Source organism: Citrus sinensis, chromosome 9 (assembly GCF_022201045.2).
Source record: "Citrus sinensis cultivar Valencia sweet orange chromosome 9, DVS_A1.0, whole genome shotgun sequence".
Classification (NCBI taxonomy): domain Eukaryota; kingdom Viridiplantae; phylum Streptophyta; class Magnoliopsida; order Sapindales; family Rutaceae; genus Citrus; species Citrus sinensis.
Window position 1 is genome coordinate 24,067,761 of NC_068564.1, and position 15,568 is coordinate 24,083,328.

The 15,568-nt window shown below is 36.4% G+C and overlaps 1 protein-coding gene across 1 annotated transcript; it reads right to left on the minus strand.

Annotated features, from left to right (window-relative positions):
* Positions 1–4,611: 4,611 nt before the first annotated feature.
* On the minus strand, positions 4,612–14,670 carry LOC102621591 (ubiquitin carboxyl-terminal hydrolase 14). The gene is made up of 20 exons (XM_006464596.4): positions 14,349–14,670; positions 13,775–13,949; positions 12,598–12,710; positions 12,143–12,479; positions 10,733–10,827; positions 10,006–10,139; positions 9,868–9,924; positions 9,662–9,739; positions 9,343–9,397; positions 9,212–9,250; positions 8,657–8,737; positions 8,024–8,222; positions 7,888–7,945; positions 7,679–7,801; positions 7,310–7,398; positions 7,121–7,210; positions 6,225–6,395; positions 5,984–6,102; positions 5,740–5,872; positions 4,612–5,145 (listed from the first exon to the last, which is right to left on the minus strand). Exons 1-20 carry the CDS (start codon positions 14,451–14,453, stop codon positions 4,967–4,969), a joined length of 2,430 nt encoding a protein of 809 aa, XP_006464659.1. The 5' UTR covers positions 14,454–14,670; the 3' UTR covers positions 4,612–4,966.
* Between the last annotated feature and the right edge of the window lie 898 nt (positions 14,671–15,568).

Genomic DNA, 15,568 nt, shown 5'->3' on the forward strand with positions numbered 1-15,568 from the left:
CGTTTGCCCGCAATGTAGCAGTTAGAGTCCCATGAGGGGCTACCACCACCCAAAAAAGGAGGGATAAAGGGTAAACGGAAATGTGGGACGAACGACGGCTATAAAAGAGGAAGAAATCGATGAAGAATGAGATAGAAAAACTGAGAGAAGGGAAAACTCTGCCAAATTGTATCCAGATGCTTTTTCAATACCGAGAGTGAGCCAATTCTAAGCAATTATTTAGATCTTAATTGCACCGTTTTCCCGTAGACCTTGTGCTAACTTAGGCATCGGAGGGTTTACGCCGGCAAAACCACCGGCGTCTCTGATCCATTTTTGTGACCGCAGGCTTAGTGAGAAAAAGAGGAATAATTCCAACGTCAGTGGCTGGAGCAGTCGCCGAAGCAAGAAAGAATTAATATCTTCATTATTGATAACGTGAACGTTGGTGTAAAAATCTGGTCAGGCAAAGGCGAGCAGATTTCAGCATCAACAATAATGTTGATAGAATCTTCAAAGCTTTCCATGGATACATTGATTGCATTTTGAAGTTGATTGAACATATTTTTCTTTTCCGTTGAAGAAAAAAACTGCTTCTTGTACATTTAATAGCGCCATAAGCTTATCCAAGCATCTTAAGTTGTAGTTTGTGAATTATGGGATCTTAAATTAACATTGTACTGTGAAATTTAAGTACAAAAGCTGAACAAGGTTGAGACTGAGAGCTAGGAATTTTCCGAGGAAATCTTCGAAACAAAATTTGGCAAAAGCATTATGCTTAATCTAATTTTTCCGACGAGATTTTGACATACATTTTTAGATCATGAAAGTGATACAAACAATTCCATCATTCGCACTAAGTAGGATCTGTGATTTGATTAGCATCCGAACTGAACTTATAATTCTATTACTGATGTGGCAAATTTCTATTAGACACCAGAACAACTGTAGAAATACGTAGCCTGAGAGAAGTAAGTCCAAACTGAGCTCAAAAATTGACCCGCCGAAAACAACTAACTTAACTGTCCAGAGAGAGAAAGCATAACAGTTTCTTGAGAGAGGAATAGCTTATATAAACCCAGAATTAACTGAATCTTTCATCCATTTCATTTGTTTGCATTTAATCTCTTTTCTCTGCGAACAAACAAGAACACTGAATCTTTTTTTTTTTTTCTCCCCTTCTTTCAAAATGGATTTCCATAATGTTGCCCCAGATTTTGTGAAGTATTTCGATGTTGAAGAGAAGTCTATGCCTGCTGCGGGCTATGCATATATCAACGAGGCCAACTTCTTGAGGCCAAGAGCTATAAAAGTGATCCTCCAAGTAATTGCTTCTCAGTTCTTGGTCTTTACTTTCTGTTTGTTTCCCAAGAAGATTGAGAGATAAGAAATGAAAATGGTTTTTGTTCAGTTGATTTCTTAGTCTTCTGGGTTCTGATTGGTTGGTGGGAAAGTTATGAATAATTTAGATAAAAAAAATGGATGATTGTTTGGCTATTAAGAAAATGAAAGAAAAAAGAAAGCTGATGAAAGAACTTAATCGCTTCCTGTTTTATGTCTCTTAAAAGAATCATAAAATGGCTGCGAACAAATTGGTTACTCAGTCTATTCTTTTGATTAACAAGTTGAGATGAATTTTTTTGATTGGTTGCTGAGAAAGAAAACTAGGCAAAAATGTTGAGAAAATAAAATCGAGGGGAAAGAAATGAAAATGGTGTTTCTTGGAAAGTACTTCTTTGTTCAGTTGATTTATTAATCTTCTCGGTTTTGTTTGTTTGGTGCGAAAATTAAGAAACAAGTTAAGTTTGTTTGGCTATTAAGAAAATGAAATAAGAAGGAAGTTGATGAAAGAACTTAATTGTTTCCCCTGTTTTGTTGTATTATTTCCTCTATTTTACTGTTTTATTTTCCTTTAAAGAACCATGAACAGAGTGTGAACGAATTGATTACAAAGTCTGTTCTTTTGATGAATAAGTGGAAATGAATTTTTTGTTAGGTTGAAAGAGAACTAGAGAAGTGAGAAAAGAAAATGGGAGTTAATATTTTTTTTGTGCTTCTTAATGAATAGAACTTACCTGATGATGTATCATTTGTTGGATGCAGAACTCAAAATCCAATAAACGTAACGCATACATACCATATCTTGCATTGAATTACTTCGATCGGTTCATTTCAAAACATACGCTCCCGGTATTTCCGAATCGAAACTCAGAAATTTATGAGTTATTAGTAAGATTTTGAGACTGTGATTTGTGCTGATTAAGTTGAGTTTCTTTGAACAGGAGGTGCTAGGAAATGTCGAAGATGATCTAGTTCTTGCTGCCAATTGTTGCCTAATCATTGCTTGGAAGCTGAGAGACCAATCTTTCTCATTCAGTGATTTCATGGTGAATTAGTACAAACTAATTGGTGCATAAAATTTTCAGGTTCAATTCAAATATTGAACTCTTTTCTCTGACTTGTCTGGTTTATTGATGTGTTAACAGGCAGGAAACAATCTGCCCCGGAACTATTCAAAACATGCACTGAATATGGAACTTCAGATTCTCAATGGACTTGAATGGAGGTCGCGTGCCGTAGTGGCTGTAAACTTTGTTCCATTCTTCCTAAATATAAGCTCCGCAAAAGGCATCAAGAGAAGACATGTCAATCGCATCATAATCGAAGCACAAGCTGGTTAGCAAGCTTACACAACACGAATTTCATCCTGAATTCTGTATCTTTCTGCTGAGTAAATTAAATATATGATCAACTGCCTCATTTTTATGACAGACCTCAGTTTTGCGTCATGCAAGCCTTCAGTGATTGCGGCGGCAGCTCTTGTTCACGTCTGCAAACTTCTGCTTCGAGATGAGAATGGTGAAAGGCCTGATGCCAAGAGATGCAGAGAGAGTCTTATAGATAGTACATATGTCGATGAAGTATAACTACTAGATTTTATTGATTGTAACATATGAACTTGCATTCTAAGTCAGAATGCTGTGCGGAGTAACAGAGTAGTTTGATGAGCTTTGCAATCTGTGATTGTTTCAGGATAGTCTAGATAGCTTCTGTACGATGCTGGATCATATGTGCTGCAGGAAAAAGATGTTTCAGGAAATAAATGAAGAGTTTTTGTCGGATGTGGGAGGCTTTCATGTGTTGTTGAATTTAGATGATGCTCAACAGTTGTGGAGTTTATACGACTTTAAAGAGTGGTGGTGGGTTATAGCAACACGAACGGCTAAGGATTCTGAACCATCTCAGTCTGCAGAGCGATCTCATGCTGGAGAATCTTCATTCTCGTTTCCTAGGCCACCTCAGCTTGCACAGAGATCTCATGCTGCAGAATCTTCAAGCTCGTCTCCTTGGTCACATCAGGTTGCACCGAGATCTCATGCTGGAGGAGCGTCAAGCTCGTCCCCATTCAGACCAGGCGAGCAGCCAACGGAGGAGATCGCAGAGACTCTGGAGGAACCAGAAGATGAAACCGTGCTGGGGGCGGACTCCGAAATCTCAGGCTCGTTCTCGCGCAGACCAGGCAAGCAGCCAATGGAGGAGGGCTCAGAAGCTGACATCGAAACCCCAAGCTCTTTCCCCGACAGACAGGGCATCCAGACAATGCAGGGTGAACCAGAAGCTGATCCCAGGACATCGATGGACTTTGAACTCAAGTGGGACCTCGATATTGATGAAACGAGACTGACCATCGATTCCTCTCTTTTCCGACCGCCAACTGCTCGCACTGAAAGGAGGAGATTCTTCTCGTTTCCTATTTCCAGCTGCTGGCACAGAAAGAGAAGCATCCGGAGTAAGAATAAGGAGCAGTAAACAAAGTTGATTACCTGATACAATTAACTCTATTTCGGATACTACAGTCGTTTCAAATTCTTCTTTCTGGTTACTGCTTTCGTGGCTCGTACAGTTTTGAATGATGGCTTTCGATTTGACATTGAAATTAACTTTTGATTTGACTTGAAATTGGTTGAATCTGCATTGCTTTCGATATTGATTCCACCTGAAACCTGACTAGCTTTTTACGAATATGTACAGCTTTCGGGGCTTCTGCGGCTCTGATCCGAAATTGATTGAATTTTGCATGCATCTCTTTCCTATGGAATACATATTTCAGATATTAATGACTTGACTACTGTCCAGTTAAACACTATATTATGTCGTTTTACTATTTTAGGATGAGAAGAACAGGGCAGCAAAATAGTCAGTGCCCAAATTGCGGCTTGTTCTCAAATTTGAGCAAGTTCTCTGGGATATCCTCTCTATATTATTTATACTTGAATTACAGAATAATGCTTGGTATAATTTGTTAAATCCAGACTCGGGTTTGTCTGTCAACCATGGCCATCGAGGTCAATAGCAGAGTCACATCATAACCAATAGAATCCTGCCCAAGTTTACTAGCCTAAGTAAAGCCTGTTTTTCACTTTTTCTATGAAACCCACCATTGGCTTCGTTTCCGTTCGTCGAATGCTTGAAACATGCACGAGGCCAGCTTTAGAACTTAATAGGAAAAATCAAATATAACATCAATTTTATCAATACTGGGCATGATCAGGAGAAATGAAGAGGAGAGAGGGGGAGTATAAATGTATAATGAAAGAAACAAACTAAAAGCAGCAAATCTATAGAGAGAACTCAGTCTGAACAGAGAAACCTCTTAATAGTACAAAAATGTGAACATTACCGTTCAGCTACAAGTAATTGTTGGCAACTTTTGATTCAAGAAAAAGGAAATAATATAATACTTAGTATGCGCAAGAAAGAAAGGGGGTCAGGTATAGGTACACTACTCGAGCACACCTGGCTGCACAAACAGTCAACAACAATTGTGCAGCACATCGAAAAAATTCATGCTTGAAGCACGGGCAAGCAACTCCATGTCAAGGCTTAGAGCACAAGATTGCTGGCTGCTGAATTCCAAGAACCATATTACCCCCATCTCTTTTTGCTGTTAAATATTTCCCGTCTTTCATCATTCTGCCTTGCAAAATTAGCTGTTAAGCCTTTCAAAGAAATACAAATACCCCATCTCTTTAGGTGGATCAACAGAAGCTCCAACCTTGTTATCGTTGAAAATAGCCCATCTACCATCCTTTAAGATATGAGCAACATAGTGGCCACATTGTGTAGAGGTTCCAATATGGCTCACTATTCCAAAAAGCCGGTATTCTGCATGACAGCTTTTAAGTTAAAACGACCAGTCATCATAAAGAGTAAGCAGAAATATGATTGAGTAACAATTGTTACAATTTCTTCAAACAAATGTAATATAAATAGGTTAAATGGGACCATAACTTAGAAAAAATCACTATCAATTAAAGTGTCAACGCACTTCAATTATTAACTTTCTACTTCAATTATCAATTAAAAGTGTTAACGCACTTCAATCAAGGACAAATCAGTTAATCCATCAATGATGGTTAAAATCATCATAATGAAATAACAGGCAACCCAATGACAACTGACTTCAGAGCACTCTAGTCTCTGAAGTAAACAAAATAAATAAATGTGATTAAACAATCACGAAAGGCATACATTTTCATTCAAATAATTAACCTAAATATACTAAATATGCTTAATGTAGTAAAAGTAACAGACACACTTTCCAGTAAGGCAAGCATCTAACACAAAGTAAAGCTACAGCTAAAATTGTTAGTACATAGTCCAAAATTTCACAGTGATTGTTTGCGAAACTTGCATGCAATACAGAAAGCATATAAAGGTTAGGAATGAAATAAGCCAGAATATGTTTAAGAAACTTACTCCCTCCTCCATCTGGAAGACCAGCGTCAGCTGGAGTTTGTGCTGTGCTTGAAGTAGCAGCATCCATATCCGAGGAAGTAGAAGCATCAGGATTGTTAAATATCCAATCTGTTGCTTTTTCAATGTCACCACCCTGTAAAAAGTTAAGACGGATAAGAAACAGACTTTCCACAACCACTGAAAACTATTTCATCAAATAGACTTCCCATTCATGAAAGGAAATGAGAAGCTAAAAATATTTTACCGATGCCTTCAATGCATTCCTAGCAACTTCTTCTGAGAAACCAAATGAGAGCAAAGTCTCAACTTTTGATTGGTCAATTGCTGCACATTGTGTCTCTTGGGAAAGAGGCATATCTATATCTGAAACAAGAAGCTTGTATCAATATCAATTATCATAGCAAAATCTAAGCAACTCTCAGGGCCAGGTTATGCTAGAAACAGGACGCTTTACCAAGGCAATGAAAAGGCTTGAATCAAAATACCTGGATCATCCATATGAGAAAGTAACCAATTCATTGCCTCCTCTACTCCAGCATTTGAGGTATTCACAGCCGCTTTCTCACAATGAAGATGGTTAAACCCCATGGACACAAGCTGGGAAACAATATCCTTGTTGGCAACAGGCTTATTTGACTGCACCTCATCCTCAGGCCCTGGGCAATATACATGATGATACATTATCAATGATTTTATTTATTTATTTTCATTCTTTTCTTGTTCATTTTAATCAACAAAATAGGAATCTGTAAGGAAACCTCAGACATAAATATTATTTAAGTTCACATAGGGAATAAAAACACTTCCTAAACAGTAAAAACTAAGACAGGAAGGGGACACAAAAACACTAGAGGACACAAAAACACTACCTCAAAAAGAGAAGAAAGACAAATCTGCCGGCTGATAGAAAAAGAGAGACACAAATTGCTGCCCCAAGTTCTAAGAGAGGTGGTAAGCTAAAAATTCAGACCATTGAATTTTGACCACAAAATCTAGAAGAGATACCATTTTACTGACCTACCGATTCACTCGCACAAGCCCTGAAGATGAATGTAAAAGTATTGTCTAAAGTTGGAGATCATGGAAGCAAGAAAGGCAAAGTAGCAAATCACCAAAAAGCCAACGACATCACAGGATTTGAGAATTCTCATACGCCAAAGAATTTCTCAATCATCTTAAATTCTAATTAAGCCAGCTATATTGTAATCTCAACTGACATGAATTGGGTGGCATTACAGGCAATGGATCACACTGACAGCGTCTCAAATCAGGTCATAACATAGCAGTTCAGAAGAAAAAGAACTCATTAATTGCCAAAACTCAAGTTACAAAGTGAAGACAGAGACACAGAACAAATGAAAATCTAGAAACTATGACATACCTCCCTCTGGTAACAGCTCCTCCCCAGGCTGAAGGCCCTTGCTGCGCATGTGACTTATATCAATGATATCTGGAACATCTATATAAACATCTGAAAGACATAGTGATGAACAAGAGGAATAATCAAATACAGTACCAATTAATAAGTATCTTCAATGTCAATTAAAATAATGAAGCACAAGAAAGGTACCAAGCTTCTTGGGAACCCAGCCTGCCTCCATCACAAATTTCCGCATGTGCAACACCAAATAATCAGGGAATGAAGTCAAACCAGCAGACCTGCACACAAAATGCTTTTTAATCAGCCTACAAACCTCCAAACTTATCTTTTACCATACTCCACACATTGCACAAACACAAATTAAACAAAATCAACTCATCTCTACAAGATCGATAAGAGAGGATTTAGTCCCTTGACTTCCTACTCCAATAAAATTTGGCATCTACAATCATGCCTGTCTGGGCCCATGACAAATTTGACTCCAATCTAATATCTACTACAAATATCACCATGACTGAAATAATGTCACAGAAAACTTTGACAGGTTGCAAATCTTACTTGGTGGCTGTTGTCTTAGCTTTCAAGGCAGTGCTGTAAAAGTCAGGAAGCTCCTCTGGAGCTGAAAAAGTTGATAGGCATGCTTCTAGAGGTACCCTCGGGCGAACAATCTCCTCATTAGTTCTGCCAGAACAAGTCATGCTTAACAAGAATTCTAACAGGACAAAAAAGAAGAAGAAGAAGCATAAGAATAGGACCATTAAACTTACACATCCTTCCCTTCTGAAATCCTTTCCATTTTCAATTTCTGGAATGCTGCCAGTTCTTCTGAATTCTCAAATGATAGAATCATTAGATTTTATTTGAGAGAATAATGTATCAAAAAAAGATGGCCATACAAAGTACCTTTATTGGTAGCTTCATCCAGAGGAATACCCAAAGAAAGAATGTAATCAAGCCTTCTATTATATGCAACCTTGCCGGACGGACATGAGATACGTTCTTCAATGCCAAACTTGAAACTCTTTGTGGGATCCACTTCGGGTTTTCCAGAATGAACACGTTCAACTTGGTCAACAAAATGGAGAAAGAATTCCAAAGCGTCCTACATGCAAAAAGATGTCAAGCATCCATGTGAGACACTTGAACATAAGGGTAATGCCGCCCATGAGAGATGTCAGAAAACCAAAAGCCATAGCTCAAGTTCTACCACCTAGCTGATACTCATGACTACTGTATGATCACAGCATTGGCATATAATACCCTCCCTCTACAATAATGACTACATCCATACTAGGGGCTAAGAAAATGTTCAACAACATATTTCATTGAATTATCATTATCATTATCATTTTTCTACTATATGTCATAGTTAGCATATTTCTGCTACAGTACAAATTAACCAAATTCTGTTTTACATATTCAAACTTTATATTACTTCTGCAAAAAAGTGAAGACTAAGAAGAACCACGAACACAAGTTGCAGATATTCAACCCACCACTGTGGTAAACGGAACAAAAAATGTGTGATTATCATACCTGCTGTCTCATGGAAGAGAATTCGGGATGGCTGGCAGCAATTACTGCTTTAAACATACGAGGAGGTATTCCTTCCTGTTTCTGAATATTCAGGTGGACCAAAAGCAATGAAAAGAAAAACAAAAATGTCAAAATAACGACCATAAAAAAAAAAGTACATAAATAAACTAACAGGATGTGTGCACGAAAAAATGCAATTAAAAAATCAAAACAGATGTAAGAAAAGTAGATGACAAAAAAGCTTTTCCAAGAAGTAATTGAAATCCTTGGAATGCATAGTAAATAGCCACGCAATAGATGATGGCATAACATGAAGCAGATGGCAGACAGAAGCATGCATTTGAGAATATGTAACAAAGAAGAAGCAACTACAAATTAGCTTAATTGCATAAATGAGAGCCCCTTCAACATCTAGTGTTAAAGTCAAGGACTGACTTAAAACATCAAGGTCCGGAAACAATTTATCAAGCATTCAGTAACAGTGGGTGCAACTTAAGAATCTCGAAGAACAGAATTCAGCATTTGAAAGAAAAAAAGGTTCAGCAGAAATCTTACTGTGTCCGTTGTGGTAGCAGCATTGGCAGCAGCATCTTTCTGGAGAAGAAATTAAACAAAAGGTAAAACAGCAGGGCAGAAGAGAAAAAAATAATGACAAAAATAAATTGACATGACAACAGCTGCTGTACCTCCTGTGCTGGAACAGAGTATTTTCCAGACAGCAAACCATGTGCCAGCTTTGTCCTGCCACACCAGAAGAAAGCATTGATATATTTAGTCGCTTGTAATCAGGTAGTTCACCACAGGAATATGAAACAAGAGATACTCTAGTTCCAAATGTTCAAAAACAAAAATAAATGGTTCACATGGAATTTTGGGTCACCAATTAATCTTCCTCACCAGGAACCAAGAAGTGAAATATCATTGCAAGTAGAAAAATTAATTCCACCAAAATCATCAGAATAACAGATTAGAAATAGAAACAAAAATGAGTTGCAAATTACATACAACTGCATATTTAGGTCCACAGTCGGATCAGCAGGTGCTGCCTCAAAAGCGGCTTTTAATGGCTCCTGCGTGTAGTAACTGAGGACATAATCACAAAAGAAACAGCACTAAATTAGCACAACTAAGCAATTTTCAAACTGAGATTTAGTTGATAATAGTCATCCATGAGACTTCAATACATGCAAATTAGCGCAATGTGAACTCACCGTGTGCAGAAGGCATGTGTTGAGAACATAACTTGCATAGTTGCTGCCAAGTAGCAGCTGCAAGGGGGGAAAAATTATTAGAAAGAAAGTTTTATTTAGTACAGTTCCCAAACAGCACCCAGTAAGGACCAGCATTACCTGTTTCCAAGATTTACAAGTCCTGTATATCCGGGTCCAAAAAGTGGTTCTACATCCTGTCCACTTTCTTGAATGCGATTCCAGTCAAAGTTGGTATTTTGGTCAAGTTCTCTTTCAGCGGTTGTCATTTCCGTCTGCCAATAAGAAAGAGAGATCAATTTCAAAACATATCTGAGCATCTATGTACTAATATAATCTAAGGGTCAAAAATTCAAATGTCTTAAAAGAAACATAGATTGACATTAAAACAGACACAAAAAATATTATTGTAAGAAAATAATAGTTGAATACTTGATTAACTCTGGAGCAAATATGGTCTAGAATCTAGTGGAATTATATTAGCGAATAAATCCACCAGAGTAAAAATAAATGGCCAAACCAACACTAACTCAATATCAACGAATTACTATGGATAGCCAAGAATTTAGCATGCCAACATATCAATACAGACATTTGAAAGAAATAAAAACTAAAAAAATTCAAATTTAACTGGTATAAACATGTATTTTAATTTTTCAAAACAAATTGAAAATATTCTTTTCGTTATAAACAAAATATCAGAACTCTTTAGTACCTTCATGAGGCTGACAACGACAGACCTAAAGCCAGATACAGCATAAATACATCAATGAACAAGTAGCTTATGTAGCAAACATCGAATTCCAATAATTATACCATGTTTAAACAAATAATAGACTTCAAATGTAGTCTGACAATAACAACTAACCTTCTGTAATGATGAAAAGTCAATGCCAAAAAAAGCCAGATGCTGAGCTAAAAGTGGATCCACAACACTATCATCCTCTGGATAGGAGAAAACATCTGAGCTGCCACGATAAGATACCCATGATAAGTTTTTACCACATCTCAGAACATATCCTCAAAAAACCTCAAACCAAAACTAATTGCAGAAGGAGCACTAAACTATTAGCAAGTCATTAGCTTCGGATTTTACAAATTGCCAAAGCAATTTCCAGCATCAAATGGCAGTTACCAATTCAAAAATATGCATTGGAAATGAACCTGGTGCATATAGATATATATAAAAATTTCGATCTCTGACCACAAGATTGATCAGGAAGAACTTATTGTTGTGTTTAACTAACAGTCAGAGAGAAAAAAATGAGCTATTGCAGATACCATTTCAACTACATAGCATTTAATTTTTACTTTCAACACAATAAATTCTAAGTAGATGAAAAATTATCTGCAATAGCTCATTTCTTGCCTCTGATTGCTACTTAAACACCACAAAAAGTTCTTCCTAACAAATCTTGCGATTGGTACTTTCAACACAATAAATGCTATGTAGATGAAAAATTATCTGCAACAGCCCATCTCTTGGTACTGATTACTAATTAAACACCACAATAAATTCTTCCTAACCAATCTGGTGGTCAGATATCAAAATTCTGGTATCTACAACCTAACATGAGAATTAACACTTTAAATGCCCACTAGGCAAATTGGAAGATGAACCAGATCTTTTGAGATAAAGCATGGCTCTTTCAACTAAGTAGTATTAAACAATTTCCCCTTGCAGCCAGTTAAAAAGCAAACCTTAATACAAACATCCTTTTATTCTACAATTTGTTCAGCCTTCATATCAGGACAAAGCGTACAGTATACAGCATTTACTAACTGTTTAAATGGAGCAATATAACCAGACAATTCATAGTCCCACAGGAGTTATAACTGATATTCTTCATGCTGATTCGAAGGTTCAACAAAATTTCTAAAACTGAAGCAATAAGAGTGCGTTTGGGATTGAGGTGCTGTAGCTTTTAAGCTACAGCTGCTGTGGAAAAAAAGTTGTGACTACAAAACAAAAATTAATAATATGTAGTAAATACAAATTTTAATTAATAATTTTAACAAAATTATAAAAGATATAATAGATTTTCTATTATACAAGTGGAAAATCATATTAATATAACTTCCAAGCTACAGCAGTTAGTGTTTACCAAACACTTTAGTACCGTAGCTTAAAAGCTACAGCTGCCCAACCTCAATCCCAAATGCACCCTAAATAGCTTTGACTAATGTATTGAGCATGTCATCGCAGAGAATGCATGGAGGCAAGAAAAAGCACAAAACTGCAGATAGAAGAATGTTTCACTATGCAATGAAGTATTACCTGCTCCTTCCAGGTCAGAAGTAATTGTCCCAAGCTTTACAGCAAGAGGGTAGCCTGTCTCCTTGTAGTGTTCAACAGCATGGTTATTGCCACCAGTTCCATCCCAATTTCTCCTTCCACACAGTATCATTCCATCAGTAAGATTCAGCCAGAGGTTATCCCTTTTGTCACACTTAGCACATTTCCAACCAGACGGCGGGATGATAACACCATTGTCTATCTGCTGCAAATTCATTGCATATGCACTGGTTTGCTTCTTATCAGCTGTCCAGGCAGCAACTTGCTCTTTTCGCTCGGCACCCTCAGCCATTAAAATCGCATCAACTGCCAATCTTACCTGCATTTTTTAACAAGAAATATATTCTAAGATCTCTACTTCAGATGCAAGAAAGGATTCAACATCAAACGTAAAATAATGCACATAAAAAATAAAAAACCCAAAAAAGATCAATTACCTTCTCTGGCAACTCCACAGAAGGGTATGAAAGAGTAACATATTCAGGCAATATGACTATACTGTGAGTCTCATCATATTCGGCTTCATTGTTGTCAAATCCCCCCTCAACACCTGCAAGAAACCACGGATATTATGCATAAATCACATACAAGAACAACAAAATAAATAATGGAAAAACTAAATCAATGAGATAAACATTAGATTTCTTTTACAATAATAGATGTTTGTTTGACATAGCAAAGCAGAAAGGACCAAACTGTAATTTTTGCATATTTAGAGTCTCTGAAACCCTCAAGAGTTCAAGCCTCCAATATGAGGTTTAATTACAGTCTGAAACTTAATTTTAATGGGAACAATATTGTACAGGACTTTTCTTTTCACCAATGAAAGGTTCTTCAGGAAATAAAGCTACAATATTTGACCTGCTCATCAGGCAAGTTATCCTATGACATGTTTTATCATTTAGTTGACATTTGGTTAATAGAGAATCAGATATTTCAGATTTCTAATTAAAAATCCCTTAAGTTCTTGAAGTTATCGCACACACCTCTGTTCAAGAAAAGCATCTCTGTGTCAAAAACATAAAGAAAGTAAGCATTAACTACGAAGTAGATAATAACCAAGTGTACTCAGAATGGCACCAGCCTCCCTTGTTTATAAGGTACTTTATCACAAGGAATTCAGATATTCTTGTAGAAGAACATGAACTTCTAATTTCACTTCTATATAGTATTCCTAAAATTCAAAATGAAACAAATTCAGGGAACTTGGACATCCACCGACCAAAAATACTCCTATACTACCTAGTACAAATAGTTAGTCTCTACCTCTAATCTTTGAAGTAGTCATAATTGTCCTTTTACGTGCACTTTTGCACATTCAGAAAAATATATAACAATGCAAGTTGGTTTGAATTTTTACAAAAAATTGTATTTGTAACCCTTAGCTCACCATAGACCTTTAAGCTTCTGTCCAAACTTAAGTGTTTCTACCAGAAATTGATATTTTTCCATTAAGAACTTCCGACTACATTCATAGCATCAAAAAACCAACCAAAAAGTGGTATAGAGACATACAAACAAGAAAGAGAGAGACAGACATGAATCTATTCACAACCAAGAAAAGATATAATTTCAAACACTTAATAGCCTTGTCAAAATGAAGGAATAAGCCACCTATAGCCAAGAGAGTTGGTTTCTTCGAAGGCCTATCTTCAGGAGCCACCAGCTTTCTCGTTTGCTTAATATGTAAATAAACAGGGTTCCCAGTCTTCTCAAAGTTCCAACCAACATGGTCCTTCCCATAAGCAAGAAATGAATTCAGGTCGACAAACAACCCACCTTCAGATCTCTGAAATCCATAACGAGAACCATAACCATCATAAAGCACAAAACGAAAGAGCACAATCATTTGCCGATCAATTCCAAGTAAAACGAGGTAACCTCTGATTATAATAACAACACCAACAACTTTTTTCAAGAGCAATAATAATATAAATCTAATGCTCTTCTCAAGACAAGCAAAGCTTGCATCACTCCACCTCCGAATAGCAATGCAAAAGAAAATTCTCTTAAATTTTAGCAAGTTCATTACTTTCCGCACTTTTCCTCATCAGTCAAACAAACCAAAAGCCAGAACAGAACAATAATACTAACCACTAACTTCTTTCAACAGTATGTTTTTCCCCTTTCTAATTTTTTTTCTCGACAAACAAATAGAAAATCAAAAGAGGGAGAGAGAAAGGAATACCGGAGTGTCGAAGGAGACGCAGCATTCTTGTTTGAAGATACGATTAGTCGGTTCGGGGATCCGAACCCGAGAGAGATTAGATCGGAGCAAGTCCATAGGGTTCATTGTTGTTCTCTTCTTTCAATAGTTAGCTGCTGCTGCTGCTACAAAATCTACAACAATTTATAAATTTTGTTTGGGCAAAAGAATTGAAATTTCGAAAGAGAGTGAAAAGAGAGAATATTTTTGGTTGCCTTGCTCTTGGGGTTGTAAGTTTTTAAAGTAAACTGCAAAGCCGATGATAAGTTAAGCGCCGAAAGATGAAAGAAAAATAGTCGAGTAGTGAAAAAAGAATAGTTCGTACGGATATATAATTTGTAAAAGCAAAGTTTTCCAAATGTGGTGTGGGCTTTTGAAACGAATCATAAATGATCATACAGTCTTAAATTTTTGTATAAATTTATTTTATATAATTTTATATAATATTAATTTATTAATTAAATAAAAATATAAATTAATAAAAATAAATTATATGAGTCTAGTGATATTTAATTCAATCAATCTTATCATGTCACATTAATTTATACAAAATAAATTTGTACAAAAATTTATGACTGTATCATTACTCTTTTCAATAATGGTATGGTTATTATAATTCTAATTTTAAATTTTAATTTTAATTTTAATTAAACAGCACTTGTATATTAATTACCTCGTTATTTATTATTTTAGATTTTTTCCATTTTAAAGAATAATAACAAAAATAATAATAATAATAATAATATGGGCACGAGGTTGAACAAAATATTCACTTGTATCCACAGACTGTAGTGTGTGAGAATGGGCTCAATTTATGGATCTGGGTTAATTTGACTGGCCCATCCATTGAGCAACAATGCCTGCAGAGGGAGTTTCTATTGAGCCCCCTAAATTTGCTACTCCATACCGTGCACCAAATAGGGTTTGCTAAGAAATATTTGGTAGGCCCAAATAGTTCTTTCCAGATGGCGTTAGAGTTCAGCCCAAGAGAGCTCAGCAAACCCATGATTTCGAATTATTGGACTTACCGAGCACACAACTGCTAATCTGTAGTCCTTGCTACGAAAGTGTTGGAGTATCAGCGCCCGCCCCCCCCCCCCCCCAAAATTTCTCTCAAAATTAGAGGTGGCAAAAATATTCGTTCGGTCCGGATAAATAATTTCTCTCAAAATTAGAGGTGGTAAAAATATTCGTTTGGTCCG